Source organism: Paralichthys olivaceus, chromosome 9 (assembly GCF_024713975.1).
Source record: "Paralichthys olivaceus isolate ysfri-2021 chromosome 9, ASM2471397v2, whole genome shotgun sequence".
NCBI lineage: Eukaryota > Metazoa > Chordata > Actinopteri > Pleuronectiformes > Paralichthyidae > Paralichthys > Paralichthys olivaceus.
Genome location: NC_091101.1, coordinates 18,721,606 through 18,744,556, shown reverse-complemented (window position 1 = coordinate 18,744,556; position 22,951 = coordinate 18,721,606). Strand labels below are relative to the sequence as shown.

At 40.9% G+C, this 22,951-nt stretch overlaps 2 protein-coding genes across 3 annotated transcripts in view; both read left to right on the top strand.

Annotated features, from left to right (window-relative positions):
• xpnpep2 (X-prolyl aminopeptidase (aminopeptidase P) 2, membrane-bound) overlaps nucleotides 1-13,737 on the top strand; it is an 85,137-nt gene extending 71,400 nt beyond the window's left edge. Inside the window, exons 4-25 of one of the 2 annotated variants that reach the window (XM_069531722.1) lie at nucleotides 1,526-1,642; nucleotides 2,949-3,917; nucleotides 4,423-4,484; nucleotides 4,830-4,934; nucleotides 5,020-5,083; nucleotides 5,776-5,880; nucleotides 6,517-6,603; nucleotides 6,767-6,910; nucleotides 7,819-7,920; nucleotides 8,924-9,005; nucleotides 9,172-9,373; nucleotides 9,479-9,568; nucleotides 10,015-10,124; nucleotides 10,324-10,401; nucleotides 10,776-10,847; nucleotides 10,966-11,026; nucleotides 11,342-11,411; nucleotides 11,563-11,667; nucleotides 11,915-11,974; nucleotides 12,083-12,159; nucleotides 12,253-12,342; nucleotides 13,240-13,737. In XM_069531722.1, coding sequence (XP_069387823.1) covers nucleotides 3,869-3,917; nucleotides 4,423-4,484; nucleotides 4,830-4,934; nucleotides 5,020-5,083; nucleotides 5,776-5,880; nucleotides 6,517-6,603; nucleotides 6,767-6,910; nucleotides 7,819-7,920; nucleotides 8,924-9,005; nucleotides 9,172-9,373; nucleotides 9,479-9,568; nucleotides 10,015-10,124; nucleotides 10,324-10,401; nucleotides 10,776-10,847; nucleotides 10,966-11,026; nucleotides 11,342-11,411; nucleotides 11,563-11,667; nucleotides 11,915-11,974; nucleotides 12,083-12,159; nucleotides 12,253-12,342; nucleotides 13,240-13,440 — 2,016 coding nt within the window. In that variant the 5' untranslated portion in view covers nucleotides 1,526-1,642; nucleotides 2,949-3,868 and the 3' untranslated portion in view covers nucleotides 13,441-13,737. Of the gene's footprint in view, nucleotides 1-1,525; nucleotides 1,643-2,067; nucleotides 3,918-4,422; nucleotides 4,485-4,829; nucleotides 4,935-5,019; nucleotides 5,084-5,775; nucleotides 5,881-6,516; nucleotides 6,604-6,766; nucleotides 6,911-7,818; nucleotides 7,921-8,923; nucleotides 9,006-9,171; nucleotides 9,374-9,478; nucleotides 9,569-10,014; nucleotides 10,125-10,323; nucleotides 10,402-10,775; nucleotides 10,848-10,965; nucleotides 11,027-11,341; nucleotides 11,412-11,562; nucleotides 11,668-11,914; nucleotides 11,975-12,082; nucleotides 12,160-12,252; nucleotides 12,343-13,239 lie in introns of those variants that run through there. The other variant, XM_020078642.2, reaches the window with a different exon arrangement.
• Nucleotides 13,738-14,396: 659 nt separating this feature from the next.
• Nucleotides 14,397-21,447, top strand: sash3 (SAM and SH3 domain containing 3). The gene is made up of 8 exons (XM_069531721.1): nucleotides 14,397-15,188; nucleotides 16,669-16,764; nucleotides 18,139-18,273; nucleotides 18,960-19,095; nucleotides 19,257-19,414; nucleotides 19,567-19,779; nucleotides 19,865-20,009; nucleotides 20,690-21,447. Exons 1-8 carry the CDS (start codon nucleotides 15,132-15,134, stop codon nucleotides 21,058-21,060), a joined length of 1,311 nt encoding a protein of 436 aa, XP_069387822.1. The 5' UTR covers nucleotides 14,397-15,131; the 3' UTR covers nucleotides 21,061-21,447.
• The last annotated feature ends 1,504 nt before the right edge of the window (nucleotides 21,448-22,951 follow it).

Below are 22,951 nucleotides of genomic sequence, written 5' to 3'. Positions count from 1 at the left end.
AAATGAAACTCTGAGGAGGAAGGGACATGCAGGAAACAGACACCAACCATTTCTTATCAACAGTTTATAACCTGTGTTAAAGTTGCATAATCACTTTTACTGTCAATCTATGTCTCTTTATTCCTTGTTATCAAAAATTATGCAAACTAAGTAAACTTTATGACAATACTGACCCATGTGCAATTTCAGTGTACAATAGCAGATGGTGGCCAAACATTAACAGCTGTATATCATAGTTCTCTCTCTCCTCTGTAACGGAGGTTATTTTGGTTCAAGGTTGAAGCAGCAGAGCAGATTAACTGAGCTGATTGTTTAGTGTGGTTGCAAAACAAAAGAGACAAGTGGGACAGTTAAATAAGGTGAATCTTGTATTTTCCTATTTTTATGTACCGGAATATATTTATCTATTGTATTGCTTTGAAGCCACAGTCACTATCTCTGTTCACTGACTATTGATTGCTTGTAACTCAGGTGTTGTAATCCAGCAATGGAGGTGTATTTTATCACAGTACTGGGCGTAAGCTGTCACAAGCTGGCTCAAAGTGTGTTATGAAGGAGGCAGAGAAGCCAAGTTCAAGTGCCAACGAATTCTATTGATTTTCACACACTGGCCAAGACCTGAATTTACCTCATACTGCAGAGAAAACTGGCTTTTACTTGAAACAGGCCGTCAGTCTAGTTTGCTCCTGTTTTACTTTTCATGTACTTTTCCATTGCATTCATTTCATCCACACATTAGTTATTTCAAACCCATCACATTGCTGCCCCCTCTGTTTTTGAAGCTCCTTCCAGCAAGAAAGTCTGCAGCAATTCATTCTCTGGGGACCATGAGCAACTGAACAAAATTCAAAATAAAAAATATATGTGTTTAGATATTTTAGTCAGAACAGTGATTGAGACTCCTTGTTTTCTCTTAGTGGGAAAGAGTCACTTGCATTTCAAGAGAAGCTGTAAGGATTATAATTCACTGTAGACGCTGCAACAACGTGAATCTACATAAATCTGTCTTCCATCCGCTCTTGTTTGCAGCACAGTCTGTCTATCCAATACAAATGATGCACATAAGAAGCTGGTAAAAAAATATTGAACCCAGACAAACTTCAGACTACAGTTGCAAGTTATTGTCAATTAAATCACGATTTTACCCATTTGCCTTGAGTTAGTTAGTTAAACCACTGTAAATTATATTTCAATTATACAGTGTTAAATGACACTTTCAAAAAGGATGCATGCAGTGATGAGCCTGCAGAGAATTCGAACCTGAGAGAGTTTCATTGTTTAGCTTTAAGGTCAACAGTTTGACTGTTTTCACCTAAACTTCACAATTCAGTCAAAGAGAAGCTGGTGAACATAGTGGAGCAGCTATAGACGCATTGATCTGGTGAATTTACAAATGACTCTATATGACATTGCTATGTAACTGCTGGATCTGTAAATATTTAAATGTTTCCCTACGACTTGTTTCTGCTGCTGCTCCCATGTGGCGGGAAAAAAATCAGCTTTGCTTTTTCTTTCACTTTTTCAGGTGGTTTCGTTGAACTCAAAATGTCATCGGCAAGTGAGACCTGAGAACAGCTACATATACACAAAACAATATCGAGACAAGTCACACAAAACAATCATCAGACTTGCAGAGACACTGGTGAGAATAATCACACATATTATTTGCACCCCTTGACCTTTACTCCCTTATGCCTTAAAGAAGAGTTTGTGCACAGCAGGTCCAGGATGAATTTGTCAGTCTGTCTGAGCAGAGACACAAATCACAGGTTTATGTTCAGGTATGCTCTCTACATAAAATGCTGTTGGATCAAAGGCCTTGTTCATGGAGCGTGTGGATAAGCTTAAAGTGTCAAGTTCATCACCTGCTGCTTTTATCACACCTGTGCCTGTCACTGAGACAAAAACTTGACACTGGACTGTACACTCACTACTATTTGTATGAATGAATAAATGAATGAATGAATGGGTGAAAAACTGTATTCATGTACTGCGCAGATATATTTCTTCTGTGTTTATCATCATGTTTTAAAGGTTAGATACAGTAGCTCAGTGTAGTCTCAGTCTGTCAACTGCACATGCAGCTTTTTTAGAAATCATCTACAAATGCAAATGTTTGTACCAGTGCTTTTAAGTGTGACATGAAATCCTTTTTAAAGCATCTGGTGAAACCCATTGGACAAATCTCCCCCAGTTCACAGTAAAAGTGACTCGGGCTTGTGTAATTTCTCTCTTTGCATATCTTAAACATGAGCTACACTGAGCCATATTTAAATCAGTTTTAAAAGCTTTACAGATTTTATAGAAGCTTTTGGGGTTTTTCACAGCGATCCAACCCATCAGATGGTTTACAGGCTGTTTTCATTTTATTGAATGAACCAAAAAATACTGTGAGCAGCAACAAAGCAGGTTTTACCTTGAAAACAACAGATTTGTTATTTTTGTGGAACAATAACCATGTTTATCTCGAGATGAAACAAAAACACATCTTTCATCAGCAACAACTTCATTGACATACTGTAACTAAAAAGCTATGGTTTATGTTGTTGAAAAAATTCCACTACTGCAATCAATTTACATTTTAAGTTTGTATTAAAACAGCAGAAATTTGATAGTAAACTGAACATTTTTGAGTTTGGCTTATAACATAAATTTGAAGTTAAAGACAGTTGATTTACACTTTCCTGTCATTCACTGATTCATGTGCACTTTAATCAGCTGCACTGCAATGATGAGAAGAGGGGTTAATTAAGACTGTGATCACTGCACATTATCCATTATCCAGTGTGTGTCCCGACTATCTCCTAATGTCAGCTGGGATTAGCTCCAGATACACGTTAGAGATAATAGATGGATGGATCTTTGAAAAAGTATTTGATATATACTGTCGTGTAGTTTATATATCTGTATCTGTCTGAAACTCTGACATCTCCACCCTGTTCCCACAGTGATGAGATGAAAGAAGAGCTGGGCATTATACTTCTCTCTCTACCTTTTTTTTCATTCCCTTACATCTGTCACTATTAATGAGAACAGTCGAGTACAACACCATGAACATCTTCTAGGAGGGACTGAACATGTGCCCCAGAATCCCTGTCTTCAAATGACACTGCCTCCTCCCCCTTCCTCTACTTCTTTTTGCTAAGTGCCATTATACATTTGGCTTGAACACAAGGTTTTAAAAATACCCAATACCCAAACGTCCTCCATGGAAGTCTCTGCAGAATTACAGGCATTTGCCTATTATCTGTGGATCTGCAGATGCAGATATACTCATACATCAAACATCTCAAAATTCCACATCTGTTCACAGACAAAGACTCTCTGCTCATACATAGTTATTTATGCATTGTTTTTAAACAGCCTTGGCCGTGTTCAGTATATTACTGCATACAAACAATTATAAATAAAACTATTGTATGAAAAAGGTTTTTGTTTAATAAAAAACTGTGCTGGATGTTTGTGCATCATACTGGGAATTTCTAACTTCCTCGCTGTCTCTGAGTACAAAAAGAATTTTGAGCAATGTACTCAGATGATGGGAATAGTGGGCGGCCATAGTGACGTGACACGTTGTATTTTAGGTCATTTTTAAGGAAAGAAATGTTTCCCAAATCCAAAGATCCCTCAAAGCTGCTGCACATGATTTCTATCAGAGGGCCGCAGGGAGAGGAGATAGTGAGTGGTGGCAGAGGAGGAGGAGAGGGAGAGAGAGGGAGAAGGGGAGAGGGAAAGAGATAAAGAGAGAGAGGACAGTCATGTACTTACGAGCAGACACCCACACACAGTTTCTCACATACGCGGCATACACATCGGAGCACCAGCTTTCTAGCTGCTCTGAGTTTGTGCATCTGTTCCTGACGCCAAGATGCCATCCTGCAGCTGGCTGTTGGCTCTGTGTGTGGCAGCGTTGGCAGGTAAGAAGTTCCTCTTTATCCTCACTGATGTGTGTGAAGACTTTGATTCAGCTGCTCTGATCTTTAATATGTCTATTTAAGATGTGAAGAGGTGTAAAATCATTCTTTATTTGTTTTTTGTATCCTGTATCCTCTTCTATAATTCTGCTGTGCAATTACAACCACTTTTATTGTGCGTACTTAAAATCCTGTCATGCTGTCTCATGAAAACACTTGCAAAGCGGGCAGAAGATATTGCCAACTGTTCTTTGCGTGCCTGTAGATTTACTCATCAGGATTTCTTTGCATAAAATTTGTCTTGGAGGATGACATGTGATCTGTTTGTCCTCTTCCCATTTTTCTATGTTCAACAGATCATCGGGTGACTCTTATTAGGCTACACAAGTTATTTGGTCCTGAAATTTAAATCACATGGTTTCCACAGATTGTGGCCAAACGTGGAGCTTAAGTTTACAGTTTGTGTCACTTCCCAAGGTCTTTTACCACTGTGTGTTTGTCATGTCAGGAGACTCTGCTGGTGCTGCTGCGTACGAGCGAACTGAGAGGAACTGCTCTCTGTCCCCGCCGGTGAGACCAGCTTGTCAATGAAAACATTATGACTTTGACAATAATTGACAGAGTCATTATTGCCTTTATCCATAAAATAATAAAAAACAAGTTGACATCAGAGAAGTCACTCTGTATTGTGCTCTTATTTAACATTTAGTGTGTTTTTTATACAGTTACAGTTAATGATTAGTGGACATGCTCTACAGTTAATGATTACAGTGAGAGATACAGAAAGAGGTGATTCAGCAGTTGCTTGGGTTTTAATTAAATCTAATGACTCTTTCACACTCTGTCTCTCTCCTCCCTTTGTGTGTGTGTGTGTGTGTGTGTGTGTGTATGTGTGTGTGTGTGTGTGTGTTACAGTACCTCCGAGGCGCTAATACCACACTCCAACTGCAGAAGTTACGAGCGAAAATGCGTCTCCTGAATATCAATGCATATATTATCCCTGGCACTGATGCTCACCTGGTACATCTGCTGTCCATCATAATGAATTCATCTGTGTCTAAATCATGTGTGTGTGTGTGTGTAATCTACTCTGTTTCTCTTCCAGAGTGAATACATTGCTCGACGGGATGCTAGGATGGCCTTCATGACCGGTTTCACAGGCTCCGCAGGTACATGGTACAATCCTTTTCTGCCTCCTCCTCTCCTTCATCCTCCTAATCCCTGTGACTCAACTCCCCACGCCTGAGTGCTGTGGCCTCGCAGCTTCTCTACTTTCATCCCACATACTCACCATAAAGCCTACCTTCCCCTTTTTTCATTTGGTTTCATTGCCTTGACCCAGTGTATCATTGCGTCCTCTCATTCATCTGCGCTCGCCTTTGCACAGTAACTTGACCATTAAATCATGAGATCTGTTCTCACGCAAAAATGGTTAACAAAATGAACGATCATGCATATTTCTTCGCTCAGCTTTTGCACGGATGAAGGGATGAGGCGATAGATGAAAACCCAGTAATGTGCTCTTTGCAACCAACCATTTTTTGGGCCTCTATGAAGGTTGTCTTATTTAGATTTGAAGATGTACTCATGCTGCTACTGAAGTGTATGTATCTCATGTGAGGGTACAACAGTGGAATGATAATGTAAGCCCTCATTTTATATCCACCGCACATCGGCACTTTGCTATCTCCTCGCTGTTTCTTCTTAACCTTTTCATCTTTGTCCTCACGCACACATATTTCAATATTAGCTGGCCCATCACGCATTGTTGTAAGTCAACACTGACATTTATAGTCGTTTGTTATTCACTGTCACTCCTGCCCTCTCCATAACACGCCCGCCGTCCTGCCTCTCTCCACAGGCACTGCTGTAGTTACTCAGACCAAGGCCGCTCTGTGGACGGACAGCCGCTACTGGATTCAAGCGGAGAGAGAGATGGACTGCAACTGGGAGCTGGAAAAAGATGGTGGGGAGCAATGATACTGTGACTTCTTGTTATGACAACGCAGGGCACACAGATTCCAGTCTAAGATTTGTGGTTTTGATGATCCGGTCTAAAAATATCCTGACAAATGCTGCAGCTATTATTGATAAAAATAGCCCTGGAACAAACTGAAATAAGTGCATGCTTTGTCCTGCAGAAACAGAACATGTAATGCTGATGGTCCCACATTTGTAAAACAGAAACTTAATAGAGAGCAGATTTTCTAATATTCGAATAGGCAACTCAGCTTTTATGACTTTTTATTTATAGTGGCCAGAAAGTGATGGTTCACTGTGTAATTTATTGTATAAGAAGTTCCTTAGACTGCATTTTGAACTCGTCATATTTGAAACAAAAAGTATTTCTGTTTCCTGAAACACAACTACCACATCAATAGAAACTATATTATGTGAAATTGTGAAATCGTCATACTGTCTGACCTTTTGGTTATTTTTGGTGTCTACATTTTGTGTTTAATACATTTTTTAACTGACAAAAACATTTTGAATATCACTATGGTTTATCACAGTATTCACCACAGGTAGGCCACTAGATTTATTCTGTCACTTTCTCCAAAGTCAGTAATGATTCCAGTCTGTCATGTGTGATTTCCTCCAGTGTCCATCATGAATGTGGCCGGGTGGCTCATCGCTGAGGTTCCACCAGGCGGCCACATTGGCTTTGATCCCTTCCTCTTTTCCCTCGGTGAGTCTCTCTCCTCCAATGCCTCCTGTCAGTCCAGGTTAACATCAATAAACCGCATAAGTAGATGGAAAATTATTGGCAGAGCCGCCAGACGCCACACAGACTGTTTACTTGTGATTGATTTGCTTCGTTGAGTGTAATCATCTGCAATTTCCTCCATTAGAAACACAGGAGAGCTACAGCGCCAATCTGCAGTCGAGCAATCGCAGCCTCAAGTCCATCCTCGGTAACCTGGTCGACAAAGTGTGGGAAGCCAGACCGCCCGTCCCACCTCACAACCTCACCCGCCTGCCAGACAGAGTCATACGTGAGTTTCCTTCTTTATGTGTGCTTGTGTCTGTGAGTGCATCTGCACTGTTCACACAAAGGCCTACACACTGCCGTTTATCTATGTGCTGATAAATACCTGCAAACTGAACAAAGGGCAATAAGTGGCTCCACAAACACAGCCATAAACATGGCTCGTGTTTGAATGTCTGTTTGACAGATCAAATACGAACTTCGAGAGAATGAAGGTGCCTCGAGAGAATGAAGGTGCCTCCAGATAAGGAAGTTGTCTAGACATCCATGAGCCTTATTCTTCTTTATGGTCAGAGAATAGACAAATGAAACGAACGGAGAGGATCATAAACCTAATGGTTTATTTGTGTATGTCTTTGTTCATTTGACTGCAATCTGGTAAAAAGCATTCCATACGGAGGTTTCAGAAAGTCTTTTATAAATACCGTCTCATGGTGTGGAAAGCTTTCTCTGTCAGTCTGAGGAGAGGGATGAGCAGTTTTCTAGATGATAAAGGTGTCAAAGAAAAGCCGAAGTCACTGAAAAAGCACTTATTCGCCTGCACTTAGTCAGAAGCATCACATTTACAAAAAACACTGCTGTTCACATCCTAAAAGCTGTTCTAATCCATATGTTTAAATGGAAAATTGGTAAAGATCTTGTTCAAATTGACAAATCCACAGAGAGTTATCACTTGAAACATTTTAGCATTTTTTATCTAACTTGATTTTGTTCTGTCTTTAACTGAGGTCCATGATTTTCAAACAAGAAATACGAACTGTTGCTTCATACAGAAGCTCTCGATTACCAAACAGGCCGACCGGGCACAGGTTCGGGTGTCACAAGAGGTCGGGAGGCCTGTGCCTGTTTCAAATGCAAATGAGCGTCAAATGTTTGGGATGTGGATGCAAAGAAAATCAAACATGTGTTTTCCAGAAAGGACGTGGCAGATGAAAGTGGATCACATACGGAATCAGATGAGGGAGAATCCATACCAGCCCACAGCTCTTCTGCTCTCAGCGCTGGATGAAACAGCCTGTAAGTAACGCTTACACTCAAGTTTCAATTAATCACGATGCTGATAAAGGAGAGAAAATTATTTTAATCTATATGAGAGCTATAAAAATAAATTGAATCTACTTAATCTACTCTAATACTCAAATAATTTGTTTTGTCAGATTTACTGTTGCTCTTCACCACCACAGAAATACAATTTGATATTACCCTCAAGACAATTGATTAAAGGTTTTCATGAACTAAAATCAAATTTGCTGACCTCCATTTTACCATTAAGATGACTACATGAACATGAATTTTAAACAAATTCAATTTTCAACAATAATGCAAAAAGCAAACCATTAATTACCAAAATATTTTGAACTTACCACCAGTATTGCAAAGAATCAGGATGGATCATCGATGTGAGATGAATTAAACTAATAATGTTTTCAAAGTTAAATAACAATAGTAAATAATATCAGAATAGGATACTGTTTTCAGAAAACATTGAATTGACAAAATGTTCAACAATGTTTTCTTATTTCTAGGCCACTGGTGGCTGCAGGGGGCTGAATAGCCGCTTTAAGCCTCTGGCTGAATATAAAACAAACAACAATCCAAAGCGCATGAAAGACTATGGCAGACTATCAGACACAAATAGGACAGTATGGAGGTATAAAGAAAATATACAAACTTGAAACTTTTAAATAATCAGTTATAAACTGACAATGATGCAGGATAGAAGCAGTGTGACTCATCAGCCCAGCATCTGGTACATGAACAGTGTATAATTCAGAAGCATCCTCCTCATAATGCACACAGGATGACTGCTCGGCTTCAGACCTCTGCAGACTCCTGAGTTCAGAATTAACAAATCTCTTTCCAATGACGGGGGCTCAGAAAAAGTCACGTACATCAGACACTCACAGAGGATACAGACTGTGTCTCTGTGCTCAGGTGGATCTGTCAGATGGTGTAAATGGATGTGGGAGCTGCTGCTGCTGCTGCCACTGAGTGTTGTTGTGTATTTGTGTTTTTTTAGGGCTGTTTAATCTGCGCGGCAACGACATCCCATACAATCCCTTTTTCTACTCCTACACACTGCTCACAATGGATACGATCTGGCAAGTTCTTTCCCAGGGATTACATGCAAACCCATTAGATTCTTTTTTCAATTTTTGTGTCTGTTGCTGTTATTTCCAACACAAACACTAGAAACAAACCAATATCATATTATTATAAATTCAGTATCAGGATTTTTTTTTAAATTCTTGTACTTTCCCTCCCCAGGCTCTTCCTCCACACAGAGAGAGTAACAGAGGAGTTGAAGGTGTACCTGAACGCCTCATGCAACGGCTCCCTCTGTGTGCAGCTAAAAAGCTACGACACTGTTCAAGATGATTTAAAGACGTATGTGGCTCAGCCAGGAGTTAAAGTGTGGATCGGCACAGAGTACACAAACTATGCACTTTATGAGGTTATTACACCAGAGGTATGCAGACATCTTAAAAATGAAATCATTTAATTGTATATTTGAATATAATGATTATTATTATGATAATTGTTTACATTTTTGTTGTTTCCCTGCATTAATCAGGACAAACTGATGACAACCTCCTACTCTCCTGTGTTAACAACAAAAGCCATTAAAGATGACACTGAGCAGCAAATCCTGAGGGAAGCTCACGTACGTCAGCTGTGCACAGACATACTCAGGCTAAACATGAGCAAACCACAATGTACATGCACACCGTAGACTTTAAATAAAGATGGATGCCAGGACACCTAAGCCAAAGCAACTCATAAACCCTGCCTCCTCCATGTTAGCAGATGGGACATGGACAAAATTCAAAGTCAAAGTACACATCAAATACATTTTTCTCGAAGATGGTTTCTGTCAAGTTATTGCTGCTGTAAACATGGGATGAAACATAATGATTGACAGCCAATTGTGTATCGGTGGGACCTCGATACCATGATTTAATCTCTCAAACACTACTGCTCAGATTCTCCAAATTATGTATTATAGCTGAACACACACCTTGATATATTTTTATTACCTCATCCAAAGACGTCTGAAGAACTTTGTAACATGTGAGGTTTGAGTCCGTGTGTCACTGTGGCTCTCTGCAGGTGAGGGATGCAGTCGCAGTCATCCAGCTGCTGATATGGCTGGAGAAGGCTGTGCCCGAGGGGAAGGAGACTGAGCTGACTGCTGCAGCTTACGTCAACAAGTGCCGCAGGTGAGCGCCAACGCAAACACTGACAAACAGTAGGGATGATCAAGAGCCCAGAGAGCACACACAACTTTAAAGACACTGAAGTTCAAACTCAGACATGTCCATTGAAATGAAAAACATGAAGTCCAGACAAAGTATTGAGCAGTTAAAGGTACAATCACTTCAAAGTGCTTTTTCACAGCTAAAGTAAACACCATTACAGCAAACAGAAGGACAGCAGAGGCCCAAGCTTTGACACCATCTCTGCAAGTGGACCCAATGCTGCCCTGGCCCATTACAGGTAAGATTAACTTATTGTCTTTTACCTCTCCTTGTTGGAGGGTTCAAACATGCTCGGACATTATTTGAAAGTCGACTGCTGATACGGCTCCATTACTATCATTATCCTCAATGTAAAACTATTAATTCAAGTTCAACACTCATTTACTGTGAGCTCACATTGAGATATTATCTATTAAAGGCAGGAGATGCATCTAAAATAATACAATGAAATGAAATGACATGAAAAACAAGAGCATCTGAGGGGCAAGGAATCAATCTACAAATTTAAAACATGATTTAGAAAATGTCCAAAGGTCTTGTAAAAGCTTGAGGCCTAAACGCAAACACTGACATGGTCCTCATAGTCCTGATATTATTTCCTGTTTGTTGCAGCCCGTCAGCAGAAACCAGCAGGAAGTTGACGGTTGATGAGATGTACCTGGTCGACTCCGGAGGACAGTATCTGTGAGTAAAACACACTCTGATTCACACTCTCCTCCAGTTTCACTTCACATCGCTTACTTGTGAAATGACTCATCCTGTCTGTCACTACTGATACTAATACAAATACAACCGCCACTAGAGACGGGACCACTGACATCACTCGGACAGTTCACTGGGGAACCCCTACACCGATGCAGAAGGTAACAGGTTTAATTAAAATACCAAAGTGTGAATGTTTAAAAAGATATTTAAATTATCGCTGTGAAATATCATCCACATATTTCCTGCTGTCATTTTTAAGATAGATTGGCACTTTAATGATCCCTGACGTCATTATGTGTTCAAGCAGTAAATCAACACTAAAATAAAACTGTACAAAAAAGCAGACAACAAATTGTGCAATAAATAAAAAAATAATATGACTGATATTACCGTTAGAAAGTGTGTTGAGTTACAGCTCAGCATTGTGTAAACTCAGGTTTTTCACACAGTCTCAATCCTGTATCACTTTGCAGGAAGCCTACACACGAGTGCTCATGGGAAACATTGAGATATCTCGAACCATATTTCCCTCAGGGACAAGAGGTGGGGATGAAAAAACACTTTTCAAATGAGATTTACGATTCTACACTTTTCTGTGGTTCACCACGAGAGAGCGCTGTTTCTCCACATCATTGTGTCTGTGTCTGCAGCAGTATCTTTGATTTGAGCGTCCCTGTGTTTTGTTCATCAACAGGCGTGAACATAGAGATGCTGGGCCGCAGGGCATTGTGGGAGGTGGGCCTGAACTACGGCCACGGCACAGGTCACGGTGTTGGAAACTACTTTGGAGTTCATGAGTGTACGGCTGCTTTAACTTTTGTTATGACCTTCAGAATACACGACTTCCTGTTTTACTCAGATTACTATATTCAGCAGTGACGTCGCTATTGACCAATCAACTGTTTAGCTTATAAGATGTAAGAAAAACAGTCTCATTCAAATGTTTAAACAAATTTAAACTAAGCAGCTTTTTCATGAAATCAGAAAATAATCTTGATGACTCGAATGTAACATATTGTCATGATGTTGTGATGTTTCTGCTGCAGGGCCGGTGGGTTTTCAGAGCAACAACATTCCCTTCAGAGCAGGAATGTTCACATCTATAGGTGAGACTTTAAAACCAATATCATGATCATGAAGAGAATGAACTTCACATGCACATTTCATGGCTCGAATGTTTGAAGGTAGATAAACAAACTGTTGTTTTCTTTAAGAACCTGGATATTACAAGGACAACGACTTCGGGATCCGAATTGAAGATGTTGCTGTGATCGTACCCGCCCAAACGAAGGTCGATGAATTTAATGACAATATGTGACATCAGCAGAGTGAGATCAGATCTTTGGAAATAACATCTGCCTCCGTGTTTTCTGTTTACCCTCAGTATGGTCACAACTTTCTGACCTTTGACACCGTGTCACTGGTTCCATACGACAGAAAGCTGATTGACACGTCTCTCCTCAGCTCAGAGCAGGTAAGACCAGTGTTTGACGCCATCGTCCACTTCATGTTTGTTAAGAAGTTACTAAACCTGCACTGTAATTATTTTTAAAAGGAGGTACTTAAAAAAGCTGACTCTGCATTATACAAACACAAGTTTTCCTCTAAAGTGATCAAATCTGATTCCTGTTTTAAATTGTTAATATAATGTTTGGTATAACATAGCTTTTCCTGCCTTAAGAGCAGGTTTCCTCTAATGAAACTTCCCCTTTAACACGTCGCTTCTCTGCAGCTCAGAGATAAAAACAAAACCACGTGTGAAGTTTTACATCTGCTCTCTTCTTCCTGTTAATCTGAAGAGAAAGATATTTTGGTAACATCAAGGAACAGTTAATAAAAAAGGTCATTTTCTGAAACAAGGAGAAACTTGTTTTTTCACTTGAGTAGACGTTTAATGTAGAATCTTTACTTGTAATAAAGTATTGTTGCATTGTGTCACTATGTTGCATTATGTTTTCTGGCTGTCCGTCCTTCACATTCTTCAGAACACGATCTGAAGAACACATTGACAGAATTTCTTCAAATTTAGTACAAACGTTTACTTGGATTAAAGGATGAACTGATACGATTTTATTGGTCGGAGGTCAAAGATCAAGTTCATGGTGACCTCATAAAAATGCATGTAGAAGTTTAAGTAAACAATCAGAACATCAGAATGTAGACTGAGAACATAAGTGATCCAAGTATTGATCCCTGTGGAACACCATATTTAATGTATTCAACCGCATTTAGCTTCAAGTAAAACTGAATTATTTTGTGCTTTTTTAAAAAAGTTTTCCAATGTTTTCACTTAAGTTCATCCGTGATATTAAACAAAGCTACACGTCAGCAGCGTAGATCTTTCATCCAGAGTTCTTCTGTGTGTCTCCAGCTTCAGTGGCTGAATAACTACTACGAGACGATCAGGAGGCTGTTGGGGCCTGAGCTGGACAAACAGAAGCTTCATGAAGAGAAGGACTGGATGCTGAGACACACCGAGCTCTTCACCGCATCTGGATCGTCTGCGTCTGTCTCTTCCTCCTCGCTGACGCTCATCACTCTGGCCGTCGCTCTCCTCCACAACTTCAACTAAGCATCTTCTAACGCTCACTCCATCCTATGCAGACTTGCACACTGACATTACCCCTATGCAGTCTCTATTTAGCAGCTATGCCAGGTTAAGAAATGCACTGCAGTTTAGATTTTTTTAATTAAAGGATGTTTTATAATTTAACTCTGTGAATAAATGTCTGTTATTGTGACAGTCAAGATTTAAAAATGAGCTTTTGTGTGATTTTTGATGTTTTAGTTTTTTTTTTTTTTAACTGGACATTTGTATGACCAGCTGCTTTAATTTCTTTTTTATTAAAGTAAGACTCTGCTAAACAGAGAAGTATTCTTGGTTAATAATTCTTTAACACCGGTGACTTGACTTGAACTTTAACCTTACTACTTAGAGCACTGATAGATACAGTGAGGGAAGTCCACATATCAGCTGTGACTTAAAAACAAAATCTAAAATGTCACAATGAGTATTTTACATTATCAGTATAATATGTTGTTGTGTAAAGTATTTCTACAGTGAAATATTGATACTTTTACATGAGAGGAGGATCTAAATACGTCTCCACCACAGTCTCTTGGTTTTATGCTTTCATGGTCTGCAGACACATCAGACTGGTTGCCACTCAAATAACAGGAAATTGAAGTAGGGCATCTTCATCTCATGTGGTTCACTACCCCACCAAAATAACAAGCTGACTGACATTAGACTTCCCTCTAACAGTGTTTACCTGAAGTGTGCAAACAAAAGCACGGACATTTCTATGAGGTACTCAACTATTCATGTTTGTAGAGTCGGCATGTGTCGGACCTCACAACTCATTTGACTCTGAAAAAGGTTCCATGTGTGACGGTGGCTGCGACATGCCTCCGCTGCAGCTGCAGACCTGTCACAGTTCAGTTTCTAAATGTGTCTTCTGGAGGTCTTTCACTTCCACTCTTCAGCTGTCTAACACCCCCCCCCCCTTATGGCTCCATTTCAGCAGACTGAGGAGACCACTCATTAACTTCTCTCAGGTTAAAGCAGCTGAAAACATCACCTGCACCTTTGCTTGTTTATTCGTTTCTTTCTGTCTTTCTCAGCAGGGTTATGAACTGATTTCCATGAAACTAGAACGGGTCAAGAAACAAACCAATTAATTTTGTTACGCATCTGGAAAAAGAAGCAGATCCAGGATTTTTTTTTCCAATTTTCACCTTTTCAACATTTCTGAATCTTGATGCAAAAAATCTGGGATATTTATGTGGCTGATGTGTGAGTGTGGACTTGGCAGAGGTTTACACTCTAGTTGCCGTTCTAGTTCCAGCTGGGACACTTCAGCGTGAGGTTTGTCTTCCATGATCCTTCAGAGCTTTTATCTGACTGGACATGTTAAATATAACCAAGCCTGATTATTTCATCACAATATAAAGAACTAGTGTTTTTTCTTTTTCACCACCAGAAGTGTCATGTTTACCGTCAGTTCAGGTTTGAGTCACAGTGAACCTGAGAAACACATGTAATGCACTCTATGCCCTGTGTGTGTAAACCTCAGCGACAGAAGGGTTTGCCTCTTCAGTTTTTTGTGTAATGTGACTTCCTCTCAGCTTCTGCACTCGGCTGCAGCTTCCTCTGAGTGTTTTCAATCTTTGGCACAGTGACACAAACTCTGAGCGATTAACACCGGTGTAGATTTCTCTCTCAACAGTTTGTCCTGACAGACCTGACGAGCACGGAGGAAGATGTTGAGGCGAAAGCCTTCAAACGCCTCTGAGAAGGAGCAGGTGCAGAAGAAGAAGGTGAGTTTTTTCACTTTTTTTCTTTTAAACTTGAGTTTTTCTAAATGTAAATATCTGTGATTATGAAGGGAGGGGTACAATGTGTGTTTGTCACGTCAAGTCAAACGCTCACAAAGCTCTGGATGATCTTTTGTCTAAAACTTAAAACTAGGATTTTCATGTGCAGTGTAACTGTATGCTCTTTTGGTTCCTGTATTCTGGAGGATGAATCATTGCTGCAGATGTAGTTTGAGTCAGAAAAGGCTTTGTGGCTTCTGCTGCCAGTATGAGACCGAGCCTCCTACGCCCGCGACACCAGCACCTTTGGTTTCCATCCACCTCTGCCCTCCTGTAGTCTGATGCACACCTCCTCATTATGCAGCTCACCAGCTTTGTTCTCCAAATGTAACTGTCAGTAATAATAACGTAGGCTGGAGGATGTCAGCGTTCCATGATTTATCTTAAAGCTTTATCAAGAGAGGCAGGGGGGAAAAAACCCCGCCATTCTGCTTCATATGTTATTTGCACCGGTTGTTTGATTCTTCAGGTGAGTCACAGACACACCATCAACCACCAGCTCTGACTGGATGTGTGCAATGATTGGCTGTGAGCAGCTGCTGAAGCTTTGCCTGTTTCCTGTGGTTTCGATAACGATGATAAACAAGAACGGAGACGTGTAGAACGGTTCTATTAACATTTTACACCAGAGCTGCAAGAAACTGTTTAAACATTGAACCTTTATGTATATACATGAGACAGAAGAGCTGAAAGGATCAGTTGGATTTGTTTGGGTTTATTTGTGAGATTTTCACCAAACTTGAGGCCTGCGCCTGAGAGGAACTCATTACATCTTAGTGCAGATGGAGGATTTAACTTGAACTAGATCTAGTTAACTAATCAGCAGCCATTTTCTTTTCTTTATCAGTTAAAAGTACAGTGTGTAGAATTTAGTGACATCTAGTGGTGAGGTTGCTTCCAAACATGAAAAAGAACCTGTGGTAGCTTCAGTTGTCATAAAAACTCTAAAGGTGTTTAGTTTGTCCAGTCTGGACTAATGTAAAAAAAACATGGCGGCCTCCATAGAGAGGGTTCCCTCAATGTAAATATAAAGTATTTAAATATAAAGGGACTTTTCTGGGGTAAAGAAAACTACAATTCATACAATTTAGATGAAACAAACTAGTGAAAACATCATGAGGATTATTCTACATTAAATTTCTTCTAATAGTTCCCTCTCACCTAAACCTTACACACTGGAATGTTCCTGTGATAACTGGTTTAGAAGAAACAAGCAGTTCCTTGTTCTGAAAAATAAACACATTCAGTCTGTTCACACATCTGAGGAGATACAGATGAGGCACCCAAAACCACCGAACAACCAACTGATGTAACACTTTTTTGGTGACACCTTTTTGATTATTGCTCCGAGGCTGTTTTTACCGTTGACTGCTTGAGATCCAAAATTTTCTATGTTCCAGTAAAGTTCTCTGTGTGTTTCCAGCTCACCCTGCAGAGGTCCAGCAGCTTCAAGGACTTCATGAAGCACAAACCCACCTCTCCTGTTGTCTCAGAGAAGGAGTTCACACTGGAGGAGAATGTAAGCTGGACGTATTCATCCTCTTAAACAGACTCATACACAAAAGACAAAACTCAGTCACAGCACAGAACCTGTTTTTCAAAGTGGATTTCTTATAAACGTTGTGTTTTAAGTTCCTGCACGACAAATATTTCATCTCATTGTTCCTCATTTGTTGATGTGACTGGTTCACGCAGTCCTGCAATGATTCTGCATCCAGAGGAATTCAAGTTGCACACAGTCCGAGCACAAACATCCTGATTTTACGCCCCGCTGCATGTGTGTGTGTGCAAATGTTTTTTAATCCACAGAAATTTGACTTCCCAGCATCGTTCTGTGCATTGTGAGTGGAAGTTGACTGACAAATGAGTGAAGTGTAGAAGAGCAGAGGAAGTAAGAAGGAGAAGTGTTGCACAGAGGCAGCGAGCAGACAGGATGTCCTGCAGCTTGAGTTAGTCGAGCACAGAGCCTCTGAGTCAGACAGACAGAAGGTTTGCGTGTGTGTGAGTGTGTGTGTGTGTGTCATTTTAGTTTCTGCATGTTAAAAATAAACCTCTCTATAAATCTCTCTTCACTCCAAAAATGTTTTGGGGGAAAATTTCAATTACATATTAACTGTTCATACAATAACTTTGATTAAATAAAGTTAAACTTTAAATATATACATTTAACACACATTTATTTTGTAACTCATGTATAAACATGGACATTTAATATGTAATTGAAAATACACAAATACACTGTTTTAGGAATCATTTTTACTTCATCAAGAAAACTTGAGATTCTACAAGTTCACAAAAAGCTTGAAAACGTCGGGTTGAGATGATTTCAGATCAGATCTCTGAAGAAGAATCACAGGAAAAAAACAGCTTTTGTAAATTCACCTTGTGTATCTCCAATGTTTTAGTAGAAGCTGAAGTGTAATTCAGCCGGCACGAACTAACTCTAACTAACTCTCAGCATTTCCCTTTGTCCTCAAACAATGGAAAGAGTTGGACGGAACATTTGCTGGAGTTAAACTACCTCTTCAAAATGTTAGAAAGGTCATTAGCTTCCATTAAGGAGCTCCGGGCCGTACACCGAGCAGACGGAGTTATGTCAGGTAACGTTTTCTCCGAAACTTTGCGGCTACAATGTTGTGCAGATGTGTGTATTTGTGTGTGTGTATTTGTGTGTGTGTGTTGTGCATTTGTAAATGTGACCTTGTGGGATTCAGCAGTTGGTTCATGCAAACCTCACGACCACAAAAGTTTTTCTAGGGTGTGAAGTGACAGCGATGCAGTTGTGAGACACAGAGAGTAAATGTCAGTGACAGACTTTTTGTATTTTTTTTGTACCTGTCTGTATCTGTCAACATTTTAATGAAATCGTTTTTTTCCTGTATTCTCCTCTCAGGTGAACGAGGCTGTTCCAGGAGAGGAAGCCGGGAAAAGTGGCAGCAAACTGGGGAAGAAATGGCGCAACGTCATCTCACGCACGATGACCCGCAAGACGTCCAAGATGGTGCAGAAGGTTCTGGCTGAGGAGGGGGTGAAGATATTTACTAGTTACCTAACATATGAATATAACTGTAAACAGATGATAAACTGCTTATACGTTTACACCCTTCAGACGGTTTTCATGGTAGATATTTGGAATATTATTAATGATAAAAGACACTTCTACTCTTTTATAGTGATGCTGTTCTTACAGGAAGATCAAACTTGTCTCCATCTAGTGGACAAGAGTTAAAAACAAAGGCAGGAAACTCCCTTTGTTGAATTTTCTGCAGCAGGAAATGTACATTTACTCTAATACTGTAGTACTCTTAGGTACAAAATGTAGCCACTTGAGTATTTCTATTTTCGTGCCACTTTATACTTTTACTCCACTACAATTATTTGACGGCTTCATTTACCAGTTACTCTACCAAGATACCAACTTGTTCCACTGACCTGATTTTGCAAATTTAAATACAAACATTATTTTCCTACATGGATAAATAAAATTTAAAAAGCCGAAACATTGTATATAAAAAGAAGGAAGCTTTGTTAGGATTAGGATTTATTTCTTTTCTTTTACCAACAATAAATAAAGAATTAACTTAAAAGCTTATTTTCATTTCAGTTATTTTTAGTTACATTAAATCTGAGTTGTGCTGTTGTTATTTTTTCCGCTGTGTCAAACTTCCACTGAGGGTGAATCAATAAATCTTCGGACCTTCTCTGTTTCTCCAGGGGGAGGTCGGAGAGGAGATGTCTCCCATCTCTGCTGATTGGCTTCCAGATCTGAGCGCAGGACAGAGGTCGTCTGTTTGCTCCACGGGGTCAGAGGACACCATGCCCAGTCCCATCTCCCGCCAGCTCTCAGGCAGTGAGTGAACATCTGGATCCCTGTAAAGCAGAGGTCCCTTCAACACTGATACTCCTCTCTATACATTCATACACAGATATTTGTGTGTTTGTGAAAATCTGTGGGTTTGAGAAGCCCTGTTGTAAACTGTAGTGACCCAGGTTCTTGTCTGTGCTGGTCAGGTAGTGACAGACAGAGCCTGGACAGTGGATACTGTCAGAGGGACAGCATGAGGCTGGAGGAGAGCGGCGTCTCGTACACTGGACCATTCTGTGGTCGAGCTGTGGTTCACACTGACTTCACTCCCAGCCCCTACGACATGGAGTCACTGAAACTCCAGGTGAGTCTCAGGGGGAAGCTCCTTGTCTTCCTCAGCTCTGATTGGTCCGATAGGATTGTTGCTCTCAGTGTTTTCTTTCTGTCCGTCCTTTCATCTGTGTCCTTATATCTCCTGATCTGAGCTGAGATACTCACGCATCATGTCTCTTATAGAAAGGAGACATCATCTACATCATCGAGAAGCCCCCTGTTGGGATTTGGACCGGGAAGCTCAACAACAAGATGGGCTCCTTTAAGTTCATCTACGTCAACCTCCTGCCTGATGTGAGTCCCCCGGCCAGGAGGAGACGTTGCAACAGCAAAGGCCACCGACCCAAGTCCAAACCCAAAACCCTGGAGGAGGTGCTGGACAGCATCAGCCTGACGGTACAAGACACCGTCTGATAACAGAGCGAATAACTGACAGAACCTGTTTGTGTGTCTCAGTCTAACGCTTGTGTTTCTCTATCAGGAGCTGAGTTCGCTCCTGTCCATGCACGGGTTCCAGAGTCTGGAGGACTTTGCAGGACTGAAGGCGTCTCACCTGAATGAGCTGAACATCACCGATCCAGAGCAGCGCTCCAAGATCCTGAACGCCAGCGAACTGCTCAGAGACTGTAGGTTCACACACTGTGATGCTGCTCTGCTGGGAACCAATAAAAAAATACCAGATATCATTTTAATCAAATCTTGAGAAAACACCCCTTTGAAAGTCAGTGAGACGCTCATGGTCTCAGTACAGAGTTCAGTCACATTGTGTCGGTGGAGAAATGTGTTTCTGGGGAATTTATGAAGCTACTATAATATTTTCTGCCTCCGTCACATAATTAGATAAGCTTCATCATTTCATGGCTCAGTTGCGCAGCATTACTTTCAAAGTTCACAGCTCGGTCGCTTGAGAGAAATTTGACTCGGTCCTTATATCTCGGCTCGTTTCTCGTCCAAATCATTCGACGTGATTTCAACACCTTCTCCTGCAGCAACAGACACAATGTTTTAAAAACAGCTCGTGGTTTTCAGTGCTCGTGTCAAGACAATCTGTGCACCCTACATATTCCATATGTACAGGGACTGACCCCCACAGAGCAGCTGACCTGGATTTATTACTCTTCAAGACACATTACCAGTTCTAAATGTGATTATAGACCGCTGCCCCCAAGTGGCCAAACAGATCTGTTACCGCAGCTTTAAAGTTTCTCTGAACAGGATTAAAAGGCTTGAGAGAGTCCAGCGTTAATACAAAGGGATTCTATTGAGACGCTCTTCATTAAAACATGTTTGTCTTTGTCCCGTATAGCTGAGGACGAGTCAGAGGCAGGGGAGGAGGAGAACAGATCTGCAGAGGAGGCCAAGAAGCCGAGGGACTCAGGCTGTTTCGAGGGCTCGGAGAACCTGGAGAGTGGACGTGAGGGGATGAAGAGGGAGGAGGTGCTGCAGAGTGAAGCATCAGAGGAGCACACTGACGAAGGAGCAGAGAAACAAAAGCAGGAGTCAGAGGAACAGGAGAAAGAGACAGAGGGGGAAGAGGTTCAGGAGCAGCTGGAGGAGGTTCAGGAGCAGCTGGAGGAGGTACAGGTTCAGGAGCAGATGGAGGAGGTTCAGGTTCAGGAGCAGCTGGAGGAGGTTCAGGAGCAGCTGGAGGAGCTGACGCTGGATGAAGGACGTTGAGACGAGATGGAAAAATACTGGACTGTTTTTTATTCCTGCTTCTCTGAGACTCTGGACGGAGACTTAATAACTTGACTGTAACAGAGTTGGACTGATGAGAGGAGCAGGATGACGTCAGATTGAAATACTGTTCTCTGTTCTCCTCAGTTTGATGCTGAGCAAACTGTAATTTGTCTTATTGTTATATTGTGTGAATTATCTGTTCACAATGGTACAAATCAAACATTCCTCTTCTCCTCATTGTGTCCTTGTCTCTCATGTTTTCATACAGTGGCATGATTGTAAAATATTTTCTGTTTAACACGAGAGTTTCTTTCAGGATCAGTTTGAGTTTTGTGATGTTTCTAAAGATGCTGTAAATAGAATTTGAATAAAACAAAAATGTGATATCTGTGTCGTTCTTGTTGCTACTTTTTGATGTTTTTTCATCTCAGGCACAAAAAACAATTAAACTTATTGAATTACGTATTATCTACATGATTACCTCTTAAATAATTGCGGGTATTTTATCTAAAACTTAACTCAAGGTTCTCACTCATCATCAGAAACTATGAACTTCAAGATGTGCTTGAAAGCTCTGGAAAAATCAAGGAAGGAAACCCTGAGTCAAGATTACTGGGTCAAACTACTATTTACAAAGTTTAAAGATAAAGTTTATTTTGTATTATTCTTATTAATAATAATATAATTAACAGTATGTGAGGTCACAATCAGAGTGCAGGCAGGATTTAGAAAACTATTAACAGAAATGACCCGAGACTGAGAATCTTCGTGTTTTCTTTAGAATGAGTCTTTTTATCGACATCAGGAGCAGCAGGAGCAGCAGGAGCAGCAGGAGCAGCAGGAGCAGCAGGAGCAGCAGGAGCAGCAGGAGCAGCAGGAGCAGCAGGAGCAGCAGGAGCAGCAGGAGCAGCAGGAGCAGCAGGAGCAGCAGGAGCAGCAGGAGCAGCAGGAGCAGCAGGAGCAGCAGGAGCAGCAGGAGCAGCAGGAGCAGCAGGAGCAGCAGGAGCAGCAGGAGCAGCAGGAGCAGCAGGAGCAGCAGGAGCAGCAGGAGCAGCAGGAGCAGCAGGAGCAGCAGGAGCAGGTCCTCCTCCACAGACTCCGGTTTAGTTTCTCTTTAATTGTGGGGAGGGGAGGGCAGAGTGAGGAGAAATCAGTTGGCTGTGATATCCCACTTTACCACTACATGTCACTCAATCCTACACACCAAACTCCCTCAGGGCTCCACTTCACAATGATGGGACCGGACATATTAACATCCTAACACATGAATCTATTTATGACGTGTGACATTAGGAGATGCTGGCTGCAGGCAGTGGGTCTCTGAACCTCGTGGAGTCACTGACCAACTCACACAGACACTGAAGGTTCCAAACAAATAACACTCAATTGTTCTGCAATATTAAAAAAGAAAGAGAGGTTAGAGTTCCAGTTCTAAATACTAACTTCTACATATCCAAAAGGCCCCAGAAGGTGGTGCAGCAATCCAACAAAGTATGAATGAGGAAGTGGAGGTCACGTCGATGTCATGGCTAAAAAAAACATTCAACATTTGTGAGCAAAGCAAAAAGTGTCCTTGAATCAAAGCAGTGATCCAGGAATGTGGGGTCAGGAATATTGTTTCCTCCAGCTGTAGATGAATTTGTGCCTCAAGATTCCTGCATCTTTTTTTTTTTTAAAGAAATTCACAAAAAAGAAAATACCTGGATCTGCTGCCTTAATCAAATCCACACTCACAAATGTTTATGGGTCCATCCGTGGCCCGTACCCCATCCTTCCACCGAGTTTCAATAAAATCACTTCAGTAGTTTTTTGTAAAATCCTGCAAACATACAGACAGAAAAATTGAATTCATACAACTGTTTGTTACTAATCCAGTCGCACACATGCA

Coding starts and splice junctions, on each gene's coding strand:
- sash3 (XM_069531721.1), top strand. CDS start 15,132: ATGTTGAGGCGAAAGCCTTCAAACGCCTCTGAGAAGGAGCAGGTGCAG. Junction 16,765..18,138: donor AGTTCACACTGGAGGAGAAT/GTAAGCTGGACG, acceptor TTCTCCTCTCAG/GTGAACGAGGCTGTTCCAGG. Junction 18,274..18,959: donor AGGTTCTGGCTGAGGAGGGG/GTGAAGATATTT, acceptor CTGTTTCTCCAG/GGGGAGGTCGGAGAGGAGAT.